Source organism: Pseudophryne corroboree, chromosome 4 (genome assembly GCF_028390025.1).
Source record: "Pseudophryne corroboree isolate aPseCor3 chromosome 4, aPseCor3.hap2, whole genome shotgun sequence".
NCBI lineage: Eukaryota > Metazoa > Chordata > Amphibia > Anura > Myobatrachidae > Pseudophryne > Pseudophryne corroboree.
In genome coordinates this window covers 505,613,621-505,641,480 of record NC_086447.1, presented here as the reverse complement: position 1 = coordinate 505,641,480, position 27,860 = coordinate 505,613,621, and the positions used below count along the sequence as shown (strand labels likewise).

Genomic DNA, 27,860 nt, shown 5'->3' with positions numbered 1-27,860 from the left:
AAACAGATCATAAGTGTTACTGATGTACCCTATACAGCATATTTCATTATTTTATATTAAATGCTGTTTCTTGTGGTTTTTATACATCATTCACCTATTTTTTTAGCATGATAAATAGTTTGCTCTTGAAGATGGCAGGTATTTCAAGGTGACCAATGATGTATGCCTTCTGATGACCTGACTGGGCTTTTGCAGATTGGGGTGTTATTTGCAGAATGCAGGCTTTTCTGGCTATACTGTATGCCTTATTCTAAGGGCAGAAACAATTCTTATGCTGAACCAGAAATTCTGATCAACTTTAGTAGATGGAGACAGCGAACTTTGGAAGGTCTTTCCGGCTATGCAGGTGCACACAGAGTATACAATTACTTGGATTTTAACATACTTTGCAATAGTGATTGATTTCTGAAATTGGCAACCACTACAGTAAGGTATATTATGGTGAATTATGAGCTGCACTAAGAAAATAAACATTAACCAGTGCGTTTCCTGAATAAAGGCCACTTCGGATTGTTTTCTTTTTAGATGTTCCACTATGTTTTCCCTTTTTACTGTGGAATTCCATCCCTCTACATTCCATGAGGTTATCTTAATTTTATGCCACATTTCACGCCCTTTTTAATTCTTTTACAGAAATACCGTTCCTCTGCCCTATAAGATTTTTGTAATCGCTACAGGCATCCCTCCCGTGAGGTTCCCTCACCTGGCTAAGCCATTTCCTCTTATCCAATACCAATGCCCCATGCCCTCCTCCACACTCAGACGGATCTCATATTTTGTATTGCTATAATCCTTATCTTTATCTCCAAATCCCCCCGTGATCCAATGCATTATTAACTTTGCTAAATACCGTTACCACAAATATCAAATCATTTAAACAATTGGCCATATATATCTGACCACATTTTTCAACTGTGTTTAAAAAATCATTTAAGCATTTCCCAGCATGTAAATGTTCAACAATCTTTATCAGTGCATTATATAGTGTTCCTATATTTACATACCACATATACATTTCCATGGATTTTTCCTATTTCCTTGTTTTAAAAATCTTTTTCATAAAGTGCTTCATGCTAGTGCAACAATGACAGGGATCAGGAAGATAATGCGTACCCAACTCACCTGTTTACGGGTTAGGATCCAGGATCCACATATAGCAGTTTCTTTAAATGCTGATTCCACACATATGGTGGCTTGATTCAAATGAGATTTATTCCAAACACAAATTAAAATAGACTGAAACAGCTAAACTAATTACGATAAAGTGACAATCCATATACATATATATATATATATATATACATATATATATATATATATACACTGTATATTGAAAGTCAGTGTTCCAGATAAATGTTCACAATTCAGGATGGTATGTTACAAAGTCAGAAAACAGATAAAAGGTCCGGACTAGAACCTGCATTAAAGCGTTGGAATACCTCCAAGAGATTGGAAAAAAAGTCTCTGGATTTTTCCTGGTTAAAGTCCACTAGTCTCAGTATCAACGACATTTTGATCCAGTCTATTTTAATTTGTGTTTGGAATAAATCTCATTTTAATCAAGCCAACATATGTGTGGATTCAGCATTTAAAGAAACTGCTATATGTGGATCCTAATCCATAAACAAGTGAGTTGGGTACACATTAACTTGCTGATCCATGTCTGTTAATAGGATCTGTCCCTACTATTGAATTGGTTTGGTAAAAGAAACCTTGATAAGTTCTTCCAACGCACAATTTAAGTGAGTATTCGGTATGCTCTGACTGATCTTTGAAGCAGTGGTGAGGACCTTTCCTGTCATTTATCACGAGAACTACCTTTATCACCTCTCTTTTTCTGGACACAAGAGGGATATATTTCCTTCTTTATTGTTGATTGAAATACTACACATTGTATTTTTGTTTTTCTATTTTTCTCTTATATATAAATGTGTTTCTGACACTACATCTGTGAGGATATATCAAACATTGGAGATCGTGCACACTAGCGGACTTTAAGGAGTGTGTCAGTTTGCTATACTTATTTATTCTTTCCTGTAATTAATTATTGCCTATTTATCCATTTATTTATCACCTTTTGATCTACCACTTGTATATATATTTGGTACTTTCTTTTTCTGATTGGGCGGATAATAAATTGGTTGGATTGGGCTGATATCATTTAGTTACTTAGTACATGCTAGTTTTCTCTTTGACCATATTGAAACATTGTATACACTGTCACAGGGAGAGGCTGCCACCAGTAATCACGTATTGTATTATTGGTATTTAAATACACCGGACAAAATAATATGGACTGTGGAAAGACTACAGGTATAAGTTCAATGATGCAGGACATGAATATGTGTGTAGATGGTGACACTAAAATTATTGTGAATGTCTGAGGTATTGATACAATGCAAATGAGACATTGTTTCTTTTTCAGGTAGAACAATGGGTCGTACATGTGACGTGGCAGAGTGGCAAAAGGGCGTTGCTTTTGGCCAAGAGCATTACCATAGCCTGGAGGAGGTGGAGGCATTTCTTGGTGTGCCCTCGTAGACAGTGAGTAGTATCCATCTACAGTGGAAGAAGCATGGACACCAAGAATCTCAGCGGCAGAAGGGTGGCCGAAAGTCGATCATGACAAATCAGGACCGCAGGCATTTGGGGCACCTAGCAACCACCAATAGGTTCCAAATGTGTCAGAAACTGCTCCAACAGTACAATGCCAGACCCAACCAAACAGTCCCAAAGTCCAAGATCTGGCAAATTGGAGGGCCACGTGAGATGTGGCAGATCAGTCTGGTGCTCTTCAAACAAATCCACGTCTTTGGCCACTGTGCTGCCGCTGAAATTCTTGGTGTCCATGCTTCTTCCACTGTAGATGGATTCTACTTGCTGTCTTCGAGGGCACACCAACAAACACAGCCACCTCCTCCAGGCTATGACCATGCTCTTGGTTAAAAACAAGGGCTCACTTTTGACACACACATTTTAATATATTTTTTACTGCCAAACTACAAGTCACAGCAAGCCCTGTAATGCCCAATTGTAGTGGCTGCATGTTGGTAGAACTATAACCATGCTTGGAATCAAAATCCCTCTGCCACCAGCAGTGCATCTGAAAAAAAAGATAAATAAAGACACACACTCCTTTAAAAACATAATTCATTGTAAAAAACATATTTGCAAAACAAAAATCATATGGAACAACAAACAACTTGTACTTTGAGGGACCACAACTTAAATGAAATAGCACCTGTCATTCTCATTAAAATAAATTGGGTGCAGTCAGAGCATGAGCATGAGGATTTGTGGGAGGGTATGCTTGGACTGCAATAGTAGTTTTAGTTTAAAATTAGGGAGGAAAACATTTTTTTCCCCTAAAGAATTATATTTATTTTTATACATCCCATACAAAACACACTGTAAGGTCAACCATGTGGGGTTATAACCGTGGGTGGATTGGCCATACGACTCACCAGGAAGATTCTTGGTAGGCTGACATGTCTGTGGGGCCTGTTTTGTGTGTTGTCATGTGGTCCCACCCTCCATATGACAGGCAGCCCACCACACTCACTACACTGCAGTGTCCCCATTCATTGGAAAAGGGGAGATTAAGAGGGGACATGATCAACATTTACAAATATATAAGGGGACAATATACAGATCTTGCGCAGGACCTGTTTTTGGTTAGATCAACACAGAGAACTCGTGGACACTCGCTCAGGTTAGAGGAGAGGAGATTCCACACAATACGGCGTAAAGGCTTTTTTACGGTAAGGAATACAGTATACGTGTTTGGAATTCCCTGCCTGAGGGAGTTGTAATGGCCAACTCAGTCAACACCTTTAAGAATGGTTTAGATAAATTCCTAATGGATAAGGATATCCAGGGTTACGGGGCATAGTCACGCACTATGGTTATTATAAAAAAGAGGGGTTAATTGGAACGGCAGTCAGCAACTTCAGTCAAAATTTTATACAAAATAATCGTGCATAGGAGACCACAAATAGGTTGAACCTGATGGACAATTGTCTTTTTTTCAACCTTAGATACTATTGTCATTCCATCTCTGCAGTACAGCAACTCTGCCATCCAGTGATGCTGCCATGGCTACACGATATGTTATACCTCTTGTTCTGACCATAAAGGGCCAATTCTACAAAAATGTACAGAACCACTTTTAGTTCCCAATCTGCCCTTGGTCTCAGACACAACTGCAGCAAAAGACACATGGCAGGGTGCATTTGCGTACAATCAGGCCCTATGAGGAGGGATCCCACCCCCTTCAACAGACCCCACCCCCTCATCAGTCCGCACCTTCATGAGTGCTGCTTCCATAAATTTTCCAGGCTGGTTTTTCCATCCCAACCCACCCCTGATTATAACCCAGCTCACATCAGTGGCAGCTTGGTTTTCCAGCCCACAGATAGCTATTGCATTTGGCAAATTGGAGCCAGTATCTCAATGTGATTTGTCACAACATATGCGCAGTCTATTACCTCTATTATATTGAAACGCTGCCCAAAAATATGTTGCTGGCTGTGAGGGGTAGATGGGGAGTATACTGCAAAACAACATAAAAATGTACATACTGTATATATTAATAAAAAATAAAGCAAAAGTGTCTCTTTACATCTCTTTACATTGTGTTTACAGGCACAATGATCTTTATATTGTATGCACTGATTATACTAAATAATGCAAACAGAAGCTAATTAAACACCATTTTCTTTGCACAGGAACAATTTGGACACAAAATATTCTCTGTCTGATATTCAAAGAAAGTCAATGGAATGTATCAGAAGATGTTGACAACATGGCCAAAGCTCCATGGCTAGAATACAATTTGTACAACATTGATTATGACAGCCGTCCCTCTCCTCGTCTCTTCACAACACACATGCCCTATTATCTGATGCCGAAGGATCTGAGGAAGCGAAGATCAAAAGTATTTACACAACCATCCATTTCTTGAATATGCTGGTAAAATGTGTTAGTTTGCAGATTGTGGACCTGATTCTAAAATTTAGGCAAATTCGAATACAGACAAACCGAGTAATGATTAACAAACTGTGCATGCATCACATTCTGCTAAAGGGCATTAACTAGGGTGGTGCCGAAGGTGCCTTGCACACAGCACAGGTCTTCTGGAGGTGCAGAACCAGGTGCTGCCGTAAGGTCTTTTTTGCTGGGTGCCCATTTTCATTAGTTGTGCGCTCGGCTCCTTCTGGTGTAATGCAGTGTCCGAAGTGTGTCCCAGCCGTTCTGCTCTTCCTAATACACATCTACCCCCCTTTCTCTGCGCCGCCTCAGCTCCACCCTCTTATTCCTCTTAATCTCGCTGGAGCGATCAGCTCACACATTGCAGTAGTAGCATCAGCAATACAGAGCCACATCCTCACCACCACCACTCTCCCAACTCTGAACACCCACATCCTCCACTGCTAGCCATGGGGATGGTTTTGAGCCACAGACCCAAGCAGTACTAGCAGAGCTGAATCACTCGCAACCCATGTCAGTGGTGATCTAGGGTTTCTACTTTGTGGCACTGTGTGGCCTAATGTGTATAAGGGGCATTACTGTGAGGTAGAATGTGAATAAGGTTGCACTACTGTGTTGCATAATTGGAATTGGGAGTACTATTGTGTGACCATGCCCCTTCACATTAGACCTTACCCATTTTTTGTGTGAGTGCAAAAGGCATGCACTGTCCCTATTCCTGTAAAATGTCTAGTTACAGTTCTGCTGCTACACATCTTACAGTACTTATGAGTGATGCATCTCAATTGCTTCTCATTTGTAGTTGGATGGAAGCTACCAGGTGACAATAGGGCAGAAAACAGACTAAGCATGTAGAGTACATTTGCAGTGGACTTGTTGAGGGCGCAGCATTGCATCCTATTCTGAGCTAACATATGCAGATATCCATCAAATTAGTTTGGATCTCTTGCTCCATGGCTACGGCTGGTGCACATGTTCTATTATTAATGAGAGCTGCTCTCACAGGAAATGGGTGCAAATGCATGCACAGCTGCGACAATAGCGGAGTCGCAAAGACGCTAATATGCAAATGCTAGTTTCAGTCTTCTCCTTGTGTACTATTGTGTGCCTATGGCAGATACAGTGTCACCTTCTGAAATTCCTCTAAACATGGCCGCTGTGGATGTGACTTTGTATTTGGAAATCCAGCTGCATTCATTGATATGAGCGGTGACACTCCCATAACCACCCATGTCTTTTTTTGCATTCACTTCACCGCTCAGGAACACCCATGGTTTGTGCAGCAATCTAATGAGAGCACATTCAATGGGACAACTCCACAGCAAATGCAGAGTTGTTGCATGCAGCGTGTAATGATAATGTACATATTTGCTCTACAGTACTGGATTAGTGGAGCATAAGCCACCCAGTGTGGAAGATGTGTATTGCATGCTTTGTATTTTGTTGTGCCTCAATGCGCCTGTCTGTGCAAGAACTCAACAACCTGATCTATAGCTAAGGTGTGACTAATACTCCGTTTAGGTGGAGAAACTGCAAGGATGATGGAGGCTCCATCTGTATATAGCAGTTAAACCAATATAACGTCCTTGTTAGAGCACCCAAGCTACCATATAAGCGCCCAAACCACAGACTTTCCACACATATCTGCTTGTCACCTCAGGGGGTAACCAGTAGAAATGTTGGTGCCAACAGCACTGACACCTGATTGGTACAGCAATTGAATTGCTCTTTTGGTGTCCTCTTTATGACTGAACAGTTTATCCCAGGTTTTTGAGCTACTGTACATGTTTTAAAACCCCAAGCAAAATGTTTTTAGTGGTTTTGCTTGGTCTCATCCCCAATCACAATAGCAGCCTCCTTAGGTTTCTATGGGGTCTGCTACATTGTAAGATTTACCATGCCCTAGAATGGCACTGTTAACTAATGCCATCTTAAGATGGTGTTCGACATTGTAGCCTGTTAGCTACATATGACATCATTTACTGGGAGAGGGATCTGAAGGTAACAGCCACTTGTGCATTTGTTTTCTGGCACCTTGCTCTAAACTGTAAGATTTGCACTGTGAGACCTGGCTATATCCCGATCCACTGGAATAGCCTTTTGCCTACAAACAATTTCACCTACCGAGCATCTTGGGAAATCTTTATTGAAAGTTATTTTTTAAGCTGAGTGATCCTTTTGTAGCCTATTGTCCAACACTGAAAAGTTTTCCTCTGCATTGGGGAAATCCGGACATCTGCATGACTGGGGAGCAGGAAAGCCCATAATAACTCAACGCACCCATGATTTCCTGCGTCACTGCAGCAGGTACATACATCATACATCATCATTCTGGAACCAGAGTACAGGGAAATAGAAGATATCCTGGCACAGATCCAGTTGGTGGGACCGTACAGGCATTAAGTTGCTGAGTACACCCGCCAGTGTGTCTGCACCGCAGGTATGTGCTGCCACATTCACCGTCATCATTCTGTTACACCAGCTCCAGACAGCACGGCAAGCGCCACCCAGCTCATTGCCATCCATCTGCCAACCCCAGCTCCAGACAACACGGCGGTGTGTTAACATTAACTGACTTAGAGCAACTCCACTCACAGTGTGAACGTGGGGATAGGCTGCTTCAGTCTGCTACAGACTTGGTATGCACCAGTTTTCTGAAATGCTGGCCACCCCAAAATGGCCACAGCATGTCAATCATGCTGCAGCTTAGGGAGCATAAGGGGGAGAGGTCGACCTACGGCGGCCCCCTTTGTTTCCGCTCACATAAGCTAATAAGCTCCCCTTGAAATAAAGAGTCTGACACACTTCCTTTGGATCGAATTACTGGCCACAGTTTATTTCCATTACCTTACATGTTACCTTACAAGGTTGCGGGGCACGGATAGAAGTGGTGGGCAAGGCGCCCCTGGGTCCCTGACCCCTCCTGATTTCCTGGGGGCGTGCCCTGCCTACCCTGTAGGCACCGCGGCAACGCCCCTGGGGAACCAGCCCTCCTGGCGCATATCACGCTCACCTGGCACGCAGCTCCCTGGCCCAACCGTCCAAAGCTGGAGCCGAGCCTGCGCCCGTTCACCGAGGGTGAATCTGCCAACCTCGGCTGGCTCCCCCCGTTCGCCATGCCTTGCGCACGGCTTCTTCCCGCCGCCCGCTGACTGTGACATACGTATTCCTTAATTTTCCTTAACACATTAAACATACAACCGTATTATAACTTGCAACGATTTATACGATAAAACTCTGAACTGTAAGTATATGTACCTATATACACCTTTTCTAAATGGGTGGGTGGGTGGGTCACTCTCTGTGCTCCTCTTTCCCAGTGGCCGCCTCCTCCCCCCCGCCTTCCTATTTAACCCGCCCGCTATCCGGCCGGCCCCCTCGCCTTCTACAGGCTACCAGCGCCTGTAGGTGTGAAAGAGGGGACGGGCACACCTGCCCGCCCCTCCTTTCCATTGTGCCGCTGGCCCGCGGGCCACCTGCCGCCCCTCCCCCTTACCCCTCTCCGGCGCCATCCCGGGCTCGGCGCCTTTGTTACCATAAGGGGGAGAGGTCGACCTACGGCGGCCCCCTTTGTTTCCGCTCACATAAGCTAATAAGCTCCCCTTGAAATAAAGAGTCTGACACACTTCCTTTGGATCGAATTACTGGCCACAGTTTATTTCCATTACCTTACATGTTACCTTACAAGGTTGCGGGGCACGGATAGAAGTGGTGGGCAAGGCGCCCCTGGGTCCCTGACCCCTCCTGATTTCCTGGGGGCGTGCCCTGCCTACCCTGTAGGCACCGCGGCAACGCCCCTGGGGAACCAGCCCTCCTGGCGCATATCACGCTCACCTGGCACGCAGCTCCCTGGCCCAACCGTCCAAAGCTGGAGCCGAGCCTGCGCCCGTTCACCGAGGGTGAATCTGCCAACCTCGGCTGGCTCCCCCCGTTCGCCATGCCTTGCGCACCGCTTCTTCCCGCCACACGAGGATCTCGGCTGCCCCCCTCCCCCGAGACCCGAAGCCCCCACCCTGCAACCAGCTACTGACCCCCGGCCTCCAGTGCTTCCTGAAGCGCGTTATTAAAAAGGTCAATCCCAATGTCCGACAAATGGACCCCGTCGCTCCTATACATGCCCCCGATCTTTTGACTGATGTCCTTATGCCGTATGACCTGTCCCCCTAGTGCGGCCACGCATTTGCCCACGGCCGCGTTGACCCTTTTCCTGGCCCTCTCCACTCCTGCCCCTTTCCGGGCTCCGCGCCAAGCTAGCCTGGGAATGATGTTAGACCATATTAGCTCTACGCCCGGCCATCGCTCGCTTACCCATGCTAGATCATCCCGTATTGTCCTGATCAAGTCTAGGGATTTCATGTCGCCCAAATCGTTGCCCCCCAGGTGTAATACTATGGTATCGGGGCTGCTTGTCGCTTCTTCCCCGGATAACAGGGTGCCCCTCAAGCCGTGCCACCTCATCCCTCTCTGCCCAAACCAGCATACCTTCCCCTCTTTCTCCGCTAGCCCCAACTGCTTTCCATACGGCCTCCCGGCGGCCCGTGCTGCCGCCCAGTGAACGTATGAGTGACCGACGATCCATATCCGCCTCGCCTCCTTTTTTCTTGCGGATGGGGCTGTGTGGGAGAGGGGGGGGACATGATCGTTAGATGTTTTCTGTTTCGTCGTTGAGGGGTCTAATGTAGCGCCTGTAGCTGTTGGACCCCCACCTGCCTAATGCTTTGATCTCTTCGATCGCGCACCCTTCGTTAGCGGCTGACGTGGCCGCCCCTATTCTAAACGAGTGTGTCCCGAACCTCTCTGCCTGCCAGCCAAGTGCTCCTACGCATCTCTTCAACACTGCTGCAAACTGGTACCTAGTGAGCGCCGCCCCGTCCTTGTGTACCAGAAAATTCCCTCCTCCTGCCGGCCTTGTTATCCTAAATGCTTCGACCGCCCTTACCGGGCAGACCGCAGCGTCGTCGTGCCTGCGCAGCTGCACCCATTTTCCCTTTCCGTTCTGGTCTGTCTTTGATCTGCGTATTTTACACAGTACTGTGTCCTCCGCTACGGTAACGCTACTGCACTGCAGCCCTGTTTCCCTTGCTGTTTTGGACTGCGCTACCAACTCGCTAACCCTGAATGCCCCCCTAAAAGCCATAATAAAAGCCGTTGTAAACAACCTTGCCTCACTCTGGTCGCGGCAGACGCTTGGGACCGCTTTTATCAGTTTCCTCAGCCTCTCGATTGTGATTGGTTCCCTGGCGTCTGGTTTCTTAACCTCCGCCCTTGCCCAGCCCTTCATTATCGTGCGTACTACGAAACTCTTCGTCTCGTCCCTTTCGCCTGCCAGTTTCTGGAAAAAGGATACCCCTGCTAGTATCGTGTTTGCTCCTGCCCTGGACGTCTGCTCCCTTCTGAGTTTTTCCAAGAACGCCAACAATTGTTGCTGCGGAGGCTTGGCTTCAATCTCCCCCTCCCCCTGGAACTGCCGCCATCTTCTCCATGCGGCCTTGTAGGCCTTCCAGGTCTTTGGTGCCAGGGATCGCTCCACCAATTTATCTAGTTCTGATCGACTATCTGCCAGAGATAGGAGGGGCATGTTAAACCTACTTCGCTTGCTCCCGGCGCTGCGGCCCTAAAAACTTCCCATTTCTGCCTGGACAATGCGTCCGCTATTACGTTCTTCTCCCCTGGCACGTGTCTAGCTCTGAATGTTATGTTGTGGTGCAAACAAGCTGCCACCAACCTCCTGAGCAACCTGACCACCGGCGGCGATGATGCCCGCTGGTTGTTCACGGCTTGCACCACCCCCATGTTGTCGCACCAGAATTGGATCTGCCTGTTTGCCAGCACTTTACCCCATATGTCGACTGCCACGACTATCGGGAACAACTCTAATGCCGCTAAGTTCTTGGTGATCCCTGCGGTCTCCCATTCTGGTGGCCATCGCTGGGCGCACCATTCGCCCTGCAAGTATGCCCCAAACCCCGTAGCTCCTGCTGCGTCTGTAAATAACTGCAGCGCACGGTTTGGTGCTACTTCCTTGGGCCAGATTTGCACCCCGTTAAACTGTAAGAGGAACTCCTCCCACACCCGCAGGTCCTCCCTAAGCTCCCTGGTGATGCGTATGAAGTGGTGCTTTGATGCCCTGCCTGCTGTGGCTTGTTCCAGCCTCCTCTTGAAGATTCTGCCCATTGGAATCACCCTGCAAGCGAAATTCAGGCTCCCCAGCAAAGACTGCAACTGCCCCAGCGTGACCTTCTTGGCCTTTGCGCAGTCGCTCACTTCCCTGACTAACTTTACCACCTTCTCTGTTGGTAGTCTGCACTCCTGCCTAACCGTGTCAATTTCTATGCCCAAATAGGATATAACCTCCGTCGGGCCTTCGGTTTTCTCCGCCGCGATGGGTACACTGAACTCTTCCAGCATACCCTGTAGCTCTCGTAAAAGGTGGCTGCACTGCTCCGACTCTGGTGGGCCCGCCACCAAGAAATCGTCTAGATAATGCGCTATGGCCCTTGCCCCAGCGCGTTCCTGCAAACACCATTGCAGGAATGAACTAAATGCCTCGAAGAAAGCGCATGAAATGGCGCACCCCATTGGCAGGCATTTGTCCACAAAGAAAACCCCGTCAAAACTTAGACCCATCAACCTGAAGCTCTCTGGGTGCAATGGAAGCAGTCTGAAGGCCGACTCGATGTCTAGCTTTGCCATGAGAGCTCCTCTCCCTTGTGCCCTAACCATCTTGATCGCCTGGTCAAAGGATTGATACTGCACTGAACATTGCTCTTTGTCCAGTGCGTCGTTTACTGACCCTCCCTCGGGGTAAGACAGGTGCTGGATGAGCCTGAACTTCCCCGGTGCCTTTTTTGGGACCAGTCCCAAAGGTGACACTATCAAATCCTGTAATGGTGGGGCTGCAAATGGCCCCGCCATTCTACCTAACTCTAGCTCCTTTGCGATCTTCTCCCGTACCACCCCCGGTTGCTCCTTGACGGATTTCAGGTTTCTTATTTTTTCTGTGGGCGGGACCTCTCTTATTATTGGTATCCTAAAGCCCTCCCTAAAACCGTCCCGCAGCAATTTGGCTTCCTGCTGCTTAGGATACCTGGCTAGCCACCCCAGGATCCTGCTTAAATTCACTGGGCTAAACGCTTTTCCCAGCCCCTGCTGCCGCGGGTAGTTTTCTTGGGTGATTTGCTCTCTTCCTATAGCAATCCTTTGCTGCATGACTTGCGTTGCAAAAGGAACATGCGTGCCTGAATTTGCACTGCGCGCGGGTGCACTGAGATTCGTTAAACGCCCAGCATTTGAGGTCATGTTTCTGCGTGCTAGGCCTCCCTGCCCCGGCTGCTTGTGCCGGTGCCGCCTTTTCCGCTATACCGCTTGCTAATGCCTTGAGCCACGCGTCGAGGTCCCTAACTCCGAAGTCGATGGGCTTACCGCCCTCTGCCTTCGCTCTAAAACTCTCGTCGTACCTCAGCCAGACTGATCCCCCTTGTTCCTTGTACACAGAGTATATAAAATCTGTATATTTCAACATGTAGTTTACCACACCATATACCCCTTATACACATAAAGCACCACAATAGTAGGAACCCTTATACTATCTAGTACTGGTGCCCTTTTCACATTATAGCACATGGTATGAGCTGAAATTCACATGATAGCACACAGTATGAGCCAAAATTCACATTATAGCACACATAATGAGCCAAAATTCACATTTTGCCACATGTAATGAGACAATATTCAGGGAGAGTGACAGCAGGGACATAGGGACAGGGAGAGTGACAGGGAAAGTGACAGCAGGGACATACTGTATGGACAGCAAGAGTGACAGAGGGACAGGGAAAGTGACAGCAGGGACATAGGGACAGGGAGAGTGACAGAGGGACATGGAAAGTGACAGCAGGGACATGGAGAGTGACAGAGGGACAGGGAAAGTGACAGCAGGGACATAGGGACAAGGAGAGTGACAGGGAAAGTGACAGCAGGGACATAGGGACAGGGAGAGTGACAGAGGGACAGGGAAAGTGAAAGCAGGGACATGGAGAGTGACAGAGGGACATGGAAAGTGACAGCAGGGACATAGGGACAGGGAGACTGACAGAGAGAGGGACAGCAAGGGCATACAGTAGGGACTAGGGAGACAGAAAGGTAGCAAGGTAAGATTACTTATTTAGCAGTGGGTGAGGATGCTGTGGTCTGTGATGGATGAGGAAGCTGTGGTCCGGTCAGCATGGTGCGGATGGCTGAGGGCGGCGGCGGTGTAGCAGAAGAGGAGGCAGAGGGTGGCGGTGGTGCAAGGAGGAGAGGACGCTGTGGTCCGGGCAGCATGGTGCGGACAGCTGAGGGCGGCAGCGGCAGTGCAAGCAGGAGAGGAGGCTGTGGTCCAGTCAACATGGTGCGGATGGCTGAGGTTGGCGGCGAAGGTGCAAGGAGGAGAGGAGGCTGTAGTCAGCGGCACTGCAGCTCCTATGACCACAGCGCTACTATTTCAAATCTGCCATGGACTGGCAGCCAATCAAGAGTAGCCGCTCCTGATTGGCTCCCAGCCCACAGCAGATTTGAAATAGTAGCCCCGCGGTAAGGAGCAAGAGGTGAGCTTGATGCGGAGGTGGCGGGGGATTTCAACGGACAGTGCTCGAAGAAGTGCTGGTATGCCATACTGTTGTATACCAGCCCACTTTGAGCACTGCTTATAATGTTAAATCTATTTCTATGAATCCATAAGGGATACAGTCTTTATACTGTTATAGGCAGATGAGTAGGCATCTGGGCACCAAATGATTAACTTTTCTTTCCCAGCAACCCATGCTCTCTCTCCCCTATACCCCACCCCCAGCCACAGGCAGCCAGTTAAATTAGCAAATCCAAAGCAAGGAGTAAAAAGAAGGAGAAGGAAGACCGGCACACAAACAAGTCCAGAAATACAGTAGATACAGTCAAACCTGTCAGGGTGGGTGCCTTGTGTCCCCTATGGAATTGAAGAATAGGATTTAACAGTTAAGCACAAAAATCTTCTTTTCGTCTACCTCTGCAGGGTACACAGGCTTTAAGCTGGGACGTACGAAAGCTATTCCCCTAACTGAGAGGACGCCTCTGAGCTTCGCTGAAAACCCTTTGCCCGCAAGGTACATCTGTGGAGGCGAAGGTGTCAGAGGAATAGACCTTAAGAAACTTATGGGCAGAGGACTACGTGAGCACTTTACAAAGCTGCTTCACAGAGCAGCCACATCAAGCTACTCAAGAAGTTCCCACTAACTGGGTAGAATGAGTTGTCACCACGACTGAGGCAGGAAGGTACACTGCAGTGTAAGCATGGTCAAACGGAGTCATCTGGCCAAAGTTTTCTTTAGTATTTAGCCAGCCCCATTGGTAAAAGTCATACACAACAAAGAGAGAGTCAGTTTTACAGAGATCTCTTGTCCTGTCCACATAAATTTGGAAGCACTGACGATATATCGAGAGGCCTTCTCCAGTGAAGAGGCCTTCTCCAGTGAATCTGGTAGTTGAAAGGGCCATGGTCTCCAGGATGATGTGAAACCTAGATATTACCTTAGGAAGGTAGCCCAATCATGTCCGAAGGACAGACCGGTCCAAATGAAAAATCTGAAATGGAGAGCAATAAGACAATGCACTCAAGTCCGACACCAAGCAGGCCAATGTTATGGCAAGAAAGAAGATGGTATTCCGCGAAAGCCAACTAATACCCACGGTGTCAAAGGGTTGAAAAGGAGATTATTGAAGAGCAACCCCCCCAAGACAAGTACCATGGAGCCACTGGAGGTATAAACGGAGGCTGCACATGAAGGACACAATATAGGAAAGTCTGTACATCAGGCAAGAGCACAATCTGTCTTTGGAAGATCACAGAAAGGGCTGAAGCCTACAACTTTACTAAAGACATACGGAGGCCCAAATCCAGACCTGCCTACAGGAAACATAGAACTAAGGAGAATCGGAATAATTTGGTTTTAAAATCTCTTGCTGAACATCAGTCTCTGCTCTCCAAACTCTGAGAAATCCCTGCAAAAAGAAGGTATCCAGGCATTGAGCATGGTGTGAATGAGCAACCTTGAGAACCCCTTAGCTCTCAGGAAGGATGTCTCAGTAACCACCCCATTAAAGCGAGATGAGCCATATGTGGATGGAAGCATGGGACCTGAGAGAGAAGATCCAGCTGTAAAGGTAGATGCAGTGGACCCTTGATGGAGAGGCCTGGAAGAACCACATACCCAGTCCTTCATGGCCAAATGAGAGCCACAATTATCATCATGCCAAGAGCTGAAAGATGTCTGGATACAGAGCTCACTCACACGAGTGAACGTCCTGATGGCTTAGGAAGTCCGCTTCCCAGTCTTGGACCCCAGGTATGTGACCCCAAAACTTATGCACTACTCAGTGGCGGAATGCGACTCGCCTCCTTCATGGAACAACAACTTTAAATGCCGCCATTGTTTATGTTGGCAAAGACAAACATGTTGTTGGACTGCACCTAGACTGGATATTGGTCAGAAGCCGCCTCTCCTGAGCCATCCACCAACTATGAAAAGTTGATTGACAAGTCACATCCCCCACCCCTGAATACTTACATCAGTGGTGAGCAGGACCAAGTCCTGAACCAAAAATGGGTGGTCCCAACCCAGGTGAGACTGATGGAGTCACCACATGAGGGAGTGACAGACCACTTGAGAAAGGACAATTGTGATTAGGAGCTGCAGATGGAATCTGTTCCACTGGGTCAGAATCTCCGTCTGGAAAGAAAAGGAAGTGAAACTAGGCACACTCCAGCATGACAAAGGTGGAGACTAGAGATTCCAGAATCTGCATGCAAGAGTGGATTGACACTCGGCAATGACATAAAAATTATTGAATTTTGGCATATCAGTCCTGAAATTTTCCACTGGAAGGAACACTAACTGAACTCTGGAATCCAGCAAGGCCCTTAAATGTAACATCCCTTAAATGTAACATGTAACATCCTGAGATGGACTCAAGGAGAGCCAATAGATGGTCCATCCATGAGACTGGAGAAGGTCTACTGTGAGATGGATGTGTATTTCCTGAGGACATCCAGTGACTGGGCCAAAAAAAGGAGGTCATCCAGAGAAGGTATAATTTTAACTCCTTTGTGTCGAAAAGAAGCTGTACCGCAAACCTGAAGTAGCACTGGTGACTGAACCAGATAGGAATATGCACATATGCATCCTGTATGTCCAAAGAGGCCATGAAGTCACCCAGTTCCAAGGCTAGCATGATGGATTGAAGAGGCTACAGGTAGAACTTGGGAACCCCCATGTACCAGTTGAGGATTGGTCGGAACTGTTTGGCTTCTAAACCAAGAAGAGCTTGGCATAGAAGCCAAATGACATTCTAAGACAAAGGAAGTGGTATAATGACCCTGGAGATAAGTATGTACTCTTGCAGTGCTCCTGCTTTTCTTGAATCTATTGGAAGAATTGGTTGGAGGACCATCCCAAAAAGCCAGTTTGTAGCTTCCAGGGACTACAAATCTTCTGAAGCTGTCCATCATGGTCACCATCCAAATCTTGTAGAAAAGCCGGACCCTGACTCCCTCGCTGGGGTCCCTCAGGTAAATGCCCACCTCGTCATGAGGCAGGCTTGTCCGCTGGCTTGGTGGCATGGTGTCTGGTAGACTAGACTGTTTACCCGGAGGAGGAACCTTGGAATCTAGAAAAAGAGAAGCTCTTGGCTTTGTCCTGTGAACAAAAGCAGTGAAAATTAGACACTTGTGACCTGGGGTCTGCCTCAGAAGGAAGGAAAGCCATCTTTGATGCTACCACTTGTCCAGTTCTGGAACAAAGAGAATATCCCCAGATATATTTGAGGCCATCCTCCAATGCATCTGCCTAGTGTTCAATGGCCTTAGCTATCAAGGCAGTTGTGAGGGCTGTACGTGCAATAGTACTGTAAAATAAATTGCCTTGAGGAAAGTTTCCTGTTTCCTATCCATCAGATCTTTAATGATTGCCATATTAGAGATAGGGAGGTAGTATTCTTAACTAGTCAGGCAATGTGAGTATCAGCTGGAAAAGAGTACTCCAATTTGACTGGACATGCAGCTGGTAGCGGATAAAAAGTGGCAATGCACTTGGAAGAGCCTAATAGGGAGAGCCCATGAATCGGCCAGGAGGTCCTCTAGTTACACAGAAGGGAATGATGCAGTTACCTTCTTCTGACAAATACTGGTACAGTGGACTTAGGGGTTTTCGCTAAATACATGATCAGAAGAGCAAACTGAACAGCCTTGATCAGGGCCTCTACATCCACCGTGGTAGGGAGTCCTACAGGATAGAGGAGGTCTCAACATCTGGGGTAACAATCCCATTTTGCTCATGGTCTGAGAAAATCTTTGAGTCATAACCAGATAGGGACATAGCACTTTCTCTACTGCTTGGATGTGTGGCCCATGCTTGGATGTGTGGCCTCTGTCTAGCATCTGCTGGAAAGATGCCGATACCTGCACCAACCCCTGCACTGACTGAGTGAAGGACTGCAACCACTTTGTTTCTATGTCAGAGGGCTATGAATCACCTTGAGATGGTAATACTTTAGTAACCCAGGCCACATCTGTAGATAGATTATCAGGAGTAATGGGCCTGGGGACTACAAGCTATGTAATTCCCGAACTGCAACATTACCTGTAAAAGCATGGTAGTCCAGCCAGTTACTGACTGGAAGCTGTGGGCAAAGGGACCTCTTGTTGTGTAGCTGTGACATATTGGACACAGAGATCATCATGGTCTGGAGCCTGAGTAGATTGTACAGAAGTACAAGCACCACAGTTACGCAAAACAGGAGCACCCACCTCCCTAGGTGTTTTGTCCTAGGGAGACATGTAATGAAATCCATGGAAGACCCCACACACAAAAGTTACACAAACAGTGGTGTGCCAATAAGGGGTAATGCAATGAATGATAAAGCACCACAAATAAATAAGTAGGGCTATACAGAAAATTATAATTGTGGCTGCCAATAAACAAATTCGTGATCACCCCAGTGCAGTCAATGAACAGAAATTGCAAAACATGTATGGACAGTAAGTGCTCAACAAAACAAACCACAATATGGGGGGAAGGAGTCCACTGAGAGTGAAGTATACAGGGAGACTAGGAGCACATGCTTCTTTGCATAGACAAGCTGAGGCAGTGTGTAAAATGCCTGCTCAGCGTCTGTTAGGGAGGAGAAAGAGGAGGGATATCCCAGTGGTGGAATGCCTGCTTCAAGGGAAAACACCAAAGAGGTGGGGGAGGGAAATATGGGGAGATCCTCCCTCCCCCTTCTGGCATGGACCCCAGGACAAGTGGTCATCTACACTGTAGTCCCCTATTGCCTAACTGCCCTGGTGGTCTAGTGTGGGTACAGATACGACAAGGGCATTCACTGTCAGTGGTCTCCCTCACCAGTGGTGAGAGCTGTGACAATGCATCAGGAAGTCATCTTATTTGTTGTCCAGGTGTAACTTGCTGTTGTTCCTCTGTGGTGTGCTGTGCAGTTCCAGCCAAAGGTGCTGACCCAGTTGCCAGTGCTGAGGGGTCAGTGGTATGGCAGTGTGGGCTTTCTGCAGGATGCCTAGCCAGAAATCAAACAAAAGTTAAATAAAAGAAATAAAATAAGAAGCTGCTTAAAAGCAGTCCCATAAAACCATGCCCGCTCCTGCAGACACTAAACAAAGACTGGCTGCCTGGGACTGGGGTATAGGGGAGAAGAAGCCTGGGCTGCTAGGAAAGAAATGTCAACCATTAGGTGCCCAGACTCCTACTCACCAGCCTTTACCAGCATAAAGTCTGTGTCCCCTATGGAGTAAAAAGAAAGCCTGGTAAACCGCGTCATAGATTTGTTTGAAAGTGCCAACCCAGGTTATGTGTGCTGGCTTCATGACTCTGGTCATGACCAGGGTTATTCCTGGATCGAAAGCTGGATAGGTAAGGTGTAAAAGGGGGGACCTGGGTTACTTGACATGGGTTATGTTTAAAAGGTTCTCAGGTACATCATTTTAACATAATCTGTAAATACCTGATCCGGCTACAGCAAAAAAACCTTGGTCAGGACCAGGGTCACGGATCCGGATCACATAACCCGAGTCAACCCAGTCATATCTGGGTTTTTCCTGGGTCCTTGCTTTGGTGATGAAACCATGTTTATTATCCTGGATTGGACATGGGATTTTGGTGTGAAAGGGGTATTAGGTGGCATATGATAGGTCGACAGTCAATTGGTCAACATCATATAGTCAACAGTCAATAAGCCGACAGGTACAAAAGGTCATCACGTAAAAAGGTAGACAGCACAAAAGGTCAACACACATACAGTATGGTCAACACATTTTTGTTTGTTTTTTATGTTTTTCCAACTTTTGCCTAATTTACTATAAATGCCAACATCTATTACCTTTAGTAACCTCTCCCAAAGCGTGGCGAGCGAAGCGATACCACAACGTAACGCTTTTCTACTAATTTGGGTCATATCTAGTTAACATACAAAAATCATCCAAAATCCCCCAAAACTTGTATTGACCTTTTTGTGTCGACCATTTTCTTGTCAACCTTTTAACCCTGTTGACCTTTTGTACTGTTTACCTTTTTTGTATCAACCTTTTGATCCTGTCGACCTTTTGTACTAATCGACCTATTGACTGTCAGCCATGTGGTGTCGATCTGTTAATCCACATCCGTATTAGTCACAATGATAACATATATGTAATCATTTTTATAAAAATAAATGTTGAAATAACACTGAGTTTTCCTCTTTAGGTTATTTATGTTTTAAGAAATCCAAAAGATGTTGCGGTATCTTATTATCACTTTTACAAAATGTATGTCAAGCTACAGCATCTACCAATAACTTGGGAAGTCTTCTTTGAACTGTACATGTCAGGAAAAGGTACAATAGCATCTGTGTAATTCATATAAAGCGTAATTATGTGAAACAATCATTAACTACAAGAACTAATGTCATTTAATGACAGCATATCATTTTATAAAAAAAAAACCCCACAGACAATAGGAAAAAGGGTAAATTCTACACTATGGTCTGGTTCGGGTGGTCTTCAGTATGCCGAATTTCGGGATCCCCGCGCACAGTATACCGGCGCCGGGAGCCCGACACCCGGCATACCGACAGCTATTCTCCCTCGTGGGGGTCCACAACCCCCCTGGAGGGAGAATAAAATAGTGTGGCGTGCGTAGCACGCCACCGTGCCCGCAGCGTGTCGAGCGCAGCGAGCCCGCAAGGGGCTCCTTTGCGCTCGCCACGCTGTCGGTATGCCGGCGGTCGGGCTCCCGGCGCCGGTATGCTGGTCGCCGGGAGCCCGAGCGCCGGCATACCGTACTACACCCGTCTGGTTCAGAGTTAAGAGCAAAGTAAATAAAAAAAAGTGGAGTAATTTTGAACCTGGTCAAACCATGTTGCACTTCAGGAGGTGTAAATATTATTTTTACATGAAGGGCGAATTCTGTCTGCTTTTGCATGTAGACCACAAATGCTGGACAGTTTATTTTTATCTTGCAAATTAGATTCAAGCTAAGGCCAGCTACTCCCAAATCTAAACCTCTCTGTACATTTTATATCTAGCACACAGAGCGGTATTAAGAGAAGACGGGGTGCATGTGTAGTCTCTGTCCACTCCCTCTCTATAGCCGGCAGCCTAGGTTTTGTGAATGCTAGAAGACTCTAACACTCTGCTAGAGTCTACTGTGCATGCACAAGTCTCCAAGAAAATGGATCGGCGACCATTTAACTGGCATTTTCCCTACTGCGTATGCAGAAACCCTGGGAAAATAGCTGCCGTGCCATTTTACCAGTGATTTTGCACCACTGTGCTGAGAATGGCAGGACTCCAGAGAGGAAAGCCCTGAAGATATGGGTGACCTGTATCCAAGGAGCCCGTGTGCACTGCACTCATTATCATACATCCCAATTGTCCCAATTTCCATGGGACAATCCCGTTTTTCATGGACTGTCCTGCTGTCCCACCTCCGTGCCGCAGTCCATACCCACATAGTAATAAAAACAGGGGCATGGCTCATGATTGCAGCACTTTACATGAGGACATGCCCCCTACCCATGAGGACAAATCCCCTCATTTTGGGTGCACACCTCTGGCGCGTGCAGATGTCCCTCCTGAACTGAAGACTTCAAGAAGTTGAATTATAGATATGCCATTTCTCCGGCAGGGTCCGCAGGTTATCCACAGGATAACAATGGGATATGATGAAGCGACAGCGGATTTGCACCAATATGTCAAAGCTTTTCCAGCCTCCCAGCATGCAACAGGCCCATCCATATATCCCTGCTTCCTTGCTCAGGCAAATCAGTTATTTGTTTGGTGCGGCAGGAGCTGGATAAAGGTCAGAGGCCTAAGCTTTCTTATTTTATTTTTATAGTCTTACTATTTTTCTGAGTGATCTTTCTAAACAGTGTCTTATACGTACCTTAGAAAGAGCCGCACCAACAACTCTCTGCCGGGTCTCAACAACGCTTACCCACGAGCAGAGCTGGATTAAGGCATCAGGGGGCCCGGGATACTAAAGACAGGGGGGCCCTAAGGTGTAAATGTAAAATTATTATATATATATATATATATATACAGTACACTCTGTATCATTTGAACTAAGGGGAGTATCGGGTAGTTTGGGTTAATTACCTATTTCATATATACATACACACACATATATACCCATACACACACACACACACACACATACATACATATGGGTTGGTCTGATATGCCAGCGGTATCCCAATGATGAAAATCCTGACAGGGGCAAGGTAAGTATACTTACCTTTCCACAATGCCCCGCTAACCCTCCCCCACCTCTGCAGCCTAACCATAACCCTCCCCGGGTGTGCCTAAACCTAACCTTCCCTTCACGCAGCCTAAACCTAAACACCCCCTCACACACAGACACCCCACCCGCAGCCTAACCATAACCCTCCCCGGGGGTGCCTAAACTAAACCTAATCTCACTGTAGCCTAAACCTAGCCACCTCTCCACAGCCTGACCCTAACTCCTCCCCCCCACCACCATGGATTACTTCTCCGGTGGCCCAGCAAACACTCGTTCGGGTTTCCAGTGGTCGGGGTTCCTAGCACTGCCGGGATCCTGACCTGATCCCATACATATACACACACACACACACACACGCACGCACACACACACACACACACACACACACACACACACACATACACACATATATATATACATACTAACATATATATATATACACACACAGTGGAAAGTTGACCAGCACTCCCTTACCATAGGTTAATAGCCCAGGTGCCATCAAACTGTAATAGAACTAAAGGACAGGTAGCGCCACTCACAGGTCCTGCGAGACCTGCGAGTGCCGTTCCCTGTCATTTAGAGGTTTTAGATAGATAGATAGATAGATAGATAGATAGATAGATAGATAGATAGACAGAACTCAGAGCCTAACTTAAAAAAAAAATTCTGACTTACAAACATAACAGGAGAGTGGGAGCTTGAATATTCCACTCCTTCTCTGTAGTGCACCCCGCCAGCACTAATCCCCACACGCTGCCAGGGAACTTCCTCCTTTCAGCCTGAGGCTGCAGCTTGACTTCCTCCTATTGGGCGGCTGCAGGGGCAAACGCAGGATTTACTGGGGGGTTTCCATGTTGCACACATATGCACATAGCAGACACATACATTGCACACACACACACACACACACACACACACACACACACACACACACACACATTGTACACGCATACAAAGCACACCATACTTACTGACTTTCTAGCTGCCCAGACACACATACGTAGTACACCACATATATACACATTGTACACACAGCACACCACACAAATAAACACTGCACACACATAGCACACCACACACAAACACACACACACACATTGCACACACAGGGCGGTATGTACTATCACTGATCACGGGTCATTGACGGTCATCGCAATGAAGCTAATCGCATATGTACTAACATATGTGATTAGTATCGCAATGCGATGCCAGGGGTGCCCTGCGGTCAGTGATAGTCCCGAGGGGAAGCCCTGCAGCTCAGCACCCACCGCATCCTGACCTCCTGCAGCATGGAGTACGGTCTGAGACCCCCTGCCGGCACTCGCCCCCATCTCCCATCATATGCTCCTGCGTCCGGTCGCTACCACCATCAGCACCTGGAACCCCGGCACTACAAGCAGCTGTTTGGTCGGGGCAGGGTGCGGGGAAGCTGCAGGAAGCACGGAGTGCACCGGCTTCCGGAGGACGGGGAGGAGGAATAGGAGGACCCCCACCAGCTGCTGCAGGAGCTCGGAGGCGGGTGAGGATCCTGGAACAGGCTGCCAGGACACTGGTGAGAGAGGGGTCAGCGTTTGGCGGCGAGTGCGGTGGATTGCGGAAAGAAGCCCATAGGCTTCTATAGGGTATCGCCATAAAAAGATGGCGATACCCTCCGCACCAATATGTGGGTCTAGGGTACATTTCAGAATGTGTTAAAACCCCCGAAAACAGGGGTTTTACAGCATTTTTCCCTTAGTACATCCCGCCCACTGCATACCACAAACAAACATAGCACACCATACTCCTACACATTGCACATACACATATCACACTATACGCGTACATAGTACACCACACACATTGCACACACAGCACACCACACATACAGTGTACACAAATACATAGCACACCCCACACACATACATATACATAGCACACCCCACACACATATTCTCACCATACGCATTGCACACACGCATACATAGTACAGTACACCACATACACAGCACACATACAAAATAAATTAAGCTGTCATAATTTATTAAAGATCCCCCCTCCCCCATTCACCTCCCCCCCTCCCCCATTCACCTTCCCCCCCTCCCCCATTCACCTTCCCCCGCAAGACACACACACCTGTCTCCCCAAGGCAGAGCGGCTCCGGACCGGAAGACACAACTCAGCAAACCCGGGTCAGCAGGTCTCACACGGAACTGCCTAGGAGGGGCTGACGCTGCAGCTCCCCCTACAGTCAGCCAGCCAGCCTCTTTGTCATTGTGATGAGCAGGCAGCTGCACGTTACTGACACAGCTGCCTGCGCTCCACACTGTCTCGTCCCTCTCCTTCCCCAAAAGAATCATCAGTGAGAATGGATCGGCGGGCAGGCCCCTGCGTGCGCTGCACTGAGCCATCGCTCAGTAAGCTCTGCAGTGGGGAGGGGAGCGCAATGCCCCGCAGTGCAGTGCCGCTGATCAGATCGGATTAGAGATCTGATCTCCGGCGAGTGGAGGGGGCCCTTTTCTGACAGGGGGGCCCGGGGTACTTAACCCCGGAGCCCCCCTGTTAATCCGGCTCTGCCCACGAGTACAGTGCTGTTTCGGCGGGCGTCTGTGTCGGATATACTAGTAGGTCCAGCAGACGTTACCAGGCTGTGGCCGGAGCACGGGGAGAAGGTAAGGTATCGGTTCCACTTAGAAGGGGAATACAGACACAGCCGCACTGTTTTGGGAGGAGACCACCAAACAGTCGCTGATGCGGCTGCCACCTCGGGTGCACCAGCACTAGACCTTAGGGATCAGAGGTTCCAGGAATAGGATCAGGCCACGATCTCTAGGGTTGATGTCAGCAGTGGGGAGTCAGACGATCTCCTGGTCGGCCCTCCCCCAGGTTCATGACCAGTTTCCTCAGAGTCTCCCGCCATGAACTGTTTCTCGCTTCCATCTCAGATGCTGTACATGATGGGGACCCAGTCGCCGCATAGGCGGCTGTGTGACTGGTGCGTCCGTGTTCCCTGAGCGTCTGTGTTCACTATAGGTTCATGGAGAGGCAGTATACACTAATGCTATAAAAGAGGTGAAAATCCTTTAAGGGCGCTTCTTGTTTAACGTAAGCAGCCTTCTAAATCCAAAATTGGACCTATCCCAAAAGGTCCTGGAATTTGAACGGAAAAAGTGGTGTTGTGGATTAGATGGCGCTAACGTTCATGCAAAGGTGGAAATCGTGAGGGAGCTGGAATACTTAGCTATGCTCTGTGTATCGCCGCGGTTGATCGGAGAGACTCTATGTTCAGGTCCCCGATGTAGCGTTCGACCATGGACAGAGTAAAAAAGATAAAAAACACACAATGTGTAGTGTTGTTACATGCAAAATGGTAAAAAGCTTTACCAATCTCATCCGGCGTACCTCACTTACAATGTGAGTCGTCGGATGACAGATATAAAGGTATCTTTTTCTGCATAAAAGATGATGTTTCTTTACATGAACACACCTCACTTACATACAAGCAGGTATTTGTACTCCTATAAAGGTATCTTTCTTGACCATAGACACTTTTTCACAAAGAGATGGTGATAAAAGAGTTGGTACGTGATTGGCGTACCTAACACTCACTGTGACAGCTTGATGTCTCCTCACATCATGGTTTCTTTAAAAAAGGCTCCGTCCAGAAAAGGTAAAAGGATATGTTTTTATTCAACAATAAAAAAACTAAATAAAAAACTGAATAAAAAGGCTTGAATCAGCGTAAAAGTCAAATTCTGAGGGAGGTAAAAAACCGTCTTGGAACATGAAAGTGGCCAACTTGTGTAAGTCCCAATTAAACAACTAAGACAAGGTCTTACCTTCCCTCAGAGTGGAGTGACTGGTCCGCCGATGCAATAGATATTGCATCGGCGGACCAGTCACTCCACTCTGAGGGAAGGTAAGACCTTGTCTTAGTTGTTTAATTGGGACTTACACAAGTTGGCCACTTTCATGTTCCAAGACGGTTTTTTACCTCCCTCAGAATTTGACTTTTACGCTGATTCAAGCCTTTTTATTCAGTTTTTTATTTAGTTTTTTTATTGTTGAATAAAAACATATCCTTTTACCTTTTCTGGACGGAGCCTTTTTTAAAGAAACCATGATGTGAGGAGACATCAAGCTGTCACAGTGAGTGTTAGGTACGCCAATCACGTACCAACTCTTTTATCACCATCTCTTTGTGAAAAAGTGTCTATGGTCAAGAAAGATACCTTTATAGGAGTACAAATACCTGCTTGTATGTAAGTGAGGTGTGTTCATGTAAAGAAACTTTTATGCAGAAAAAGATACCTTTATATCTGTCATCCGACGACTCACATTGTAAGTGAGGTACGCCGGATGAGATTGGTAAAGCTTTTTACCATTTTGCATGTAACAACACTACACATTGTGTGTTTTTTATCTTTTTTACTCTGTCCATGGTCGAACGCTACATCGGGGACCTGAACATAGAGTCTCTCCGATCAACCGCGGCGATACACAGAGCATAGCTAAGTATTCCAGCTCCCTCACGATTTCCACCTTTGCATGAACGTTAGCGCCATCTAATCCACAACACCACTTTTTCCAGGCAGTATACACTAGTAGTGTCTGGATCCGCTCAGCGTTCGCTAACATGTTGATCGGTCCTGGAAGCGAGGGGAGTCTCCCTATTTCCCACTCTACTAAGTACGGGTTATACACCACTAAGTCTCTATCTACCCTTTGAGTACGAATAGTTAGATAAGTGCCTATTGCATATGAGTCTGTATTCATTTACTGTGGTTTCTTTTGCATTGCGTCTGAATACGTTAGATCTGTTTAAACATGATGCAGTAATATGTTCTCCTACATATTTAAAATGTAGTTGTAGTTGCTCATATTGCTTATTATACTAATGTATAACATGTGACTGACTGCTAGTGTGATTGCTGACTTTACTATATTTCTGTCAGTTTGTTTATTCCGATCCTCAATGCTGGTGCAAGGGTAGGGTGAGATTGTATATTAAGAAATATAAAGTGATTACAGTCACAAATTGTGTAGTACACTGTGGAAGTGTTGATTTATCCTGTCTAAGAGCGGCAAAGGTGAGGAAGGTATACTCACAGCAACACCCTCACATCATGTTTGTCTGGCAAAGCTGTGTTATCCTCTCAGGATCTGGTTCAGGACAGTTTGTGTGCAAATTGTTTTAGCTTTCACCAGGGGTTAATGAAAAATACAAGGCAGATTCAGGTGCAGATGGATCCACCTTGGGCTATGTTTGCACAGACTTTATCCAGTATAGCTGAATGGATTATTTTATTCCAACTCCTGTACCAGGGATAGGTTACACTATTAACCCTTACATGCAGCTCCCCACCTATGGTGTATCACTTCCAGCAGCAGCTTCTCAAAAGATACAAGCTGATATATCGGTGGTAAGTAAATCTTCACCCTCACAGGCTACACATGATTCAGATGCGGATTCATCGGAAAATGAAAGCTCAATTAATTCTACTTCTGCATATGAAGAGGAGGAGGAAGGTCTCAGCTCCTTGGATATAGCTGAGTTAATTAAAGCAATGAAAGCCATTCTATCCATAGAGCATTCAGCAGAGCTGTGTTAAAAACCAAGGCAACTGTGTTTAAACATCCAAAGACAGTTAAGACTGAGTTTCCGGGGTCTGATCAGCTGACGGAAATTATGGAAGAGGCTTCGGCTACACCCAATAAGAAGTTTAGAATTCCTAAGAAATGGAATTCCAATTGTCCTCTTCCAGCTGGGGATTGTTTAAAAAGGGAGGTGGCTCCTAAAGTAGATATGCATGTGATTCGATTAGTGCGAAAATCTACATTACCTTTGCCTTCAACATCATTAAATGATGTCATGGATATGAGAGTGGATGGTTTTCTAAAAAACATTTTTTCCCTGTCTGGGGCAGTCATAAGGCCAACCATGGCTTCAACTTGGATGGAAAAGGCAGTGGCTGCCTGGGCTGATGCATTGGAGGCGGATTTTTCTATAGCTTCTAGAGAGCAAAATTCCCATATAGCTCATATAAAACAGACTGCAATGTTCCTGGAAGAAGCAGCATTGGATATGAATACTATTGC

General features: G+C 46.8%; 1 protein-coding gene across 1 annotated transcript in view; it reads left to right on the top strand.

Annotated features, from left to right (window-relative positions):
* Positions 1–27,860, top strand: part of LOC134909862 (amine sulfotransferase-like) — a 111,081-nt gene that overhangs the window by 21,944 nt on the left and 61,277 nt on the right. Inside the window, exons 3-4 of the mRNA XM_063917191.1 lie at positions 4,728–4,936; positions 19,749–19,878. Coding sequence (XP_063773261.1) covers positions 4,728–4,936; positions 19,749–19,878 — 339 coding nt within the window. The remainder of the gene's footprint in view (positions 1–4,727; positions 4,937–19,748; positions 19,879–27,860) is intronic.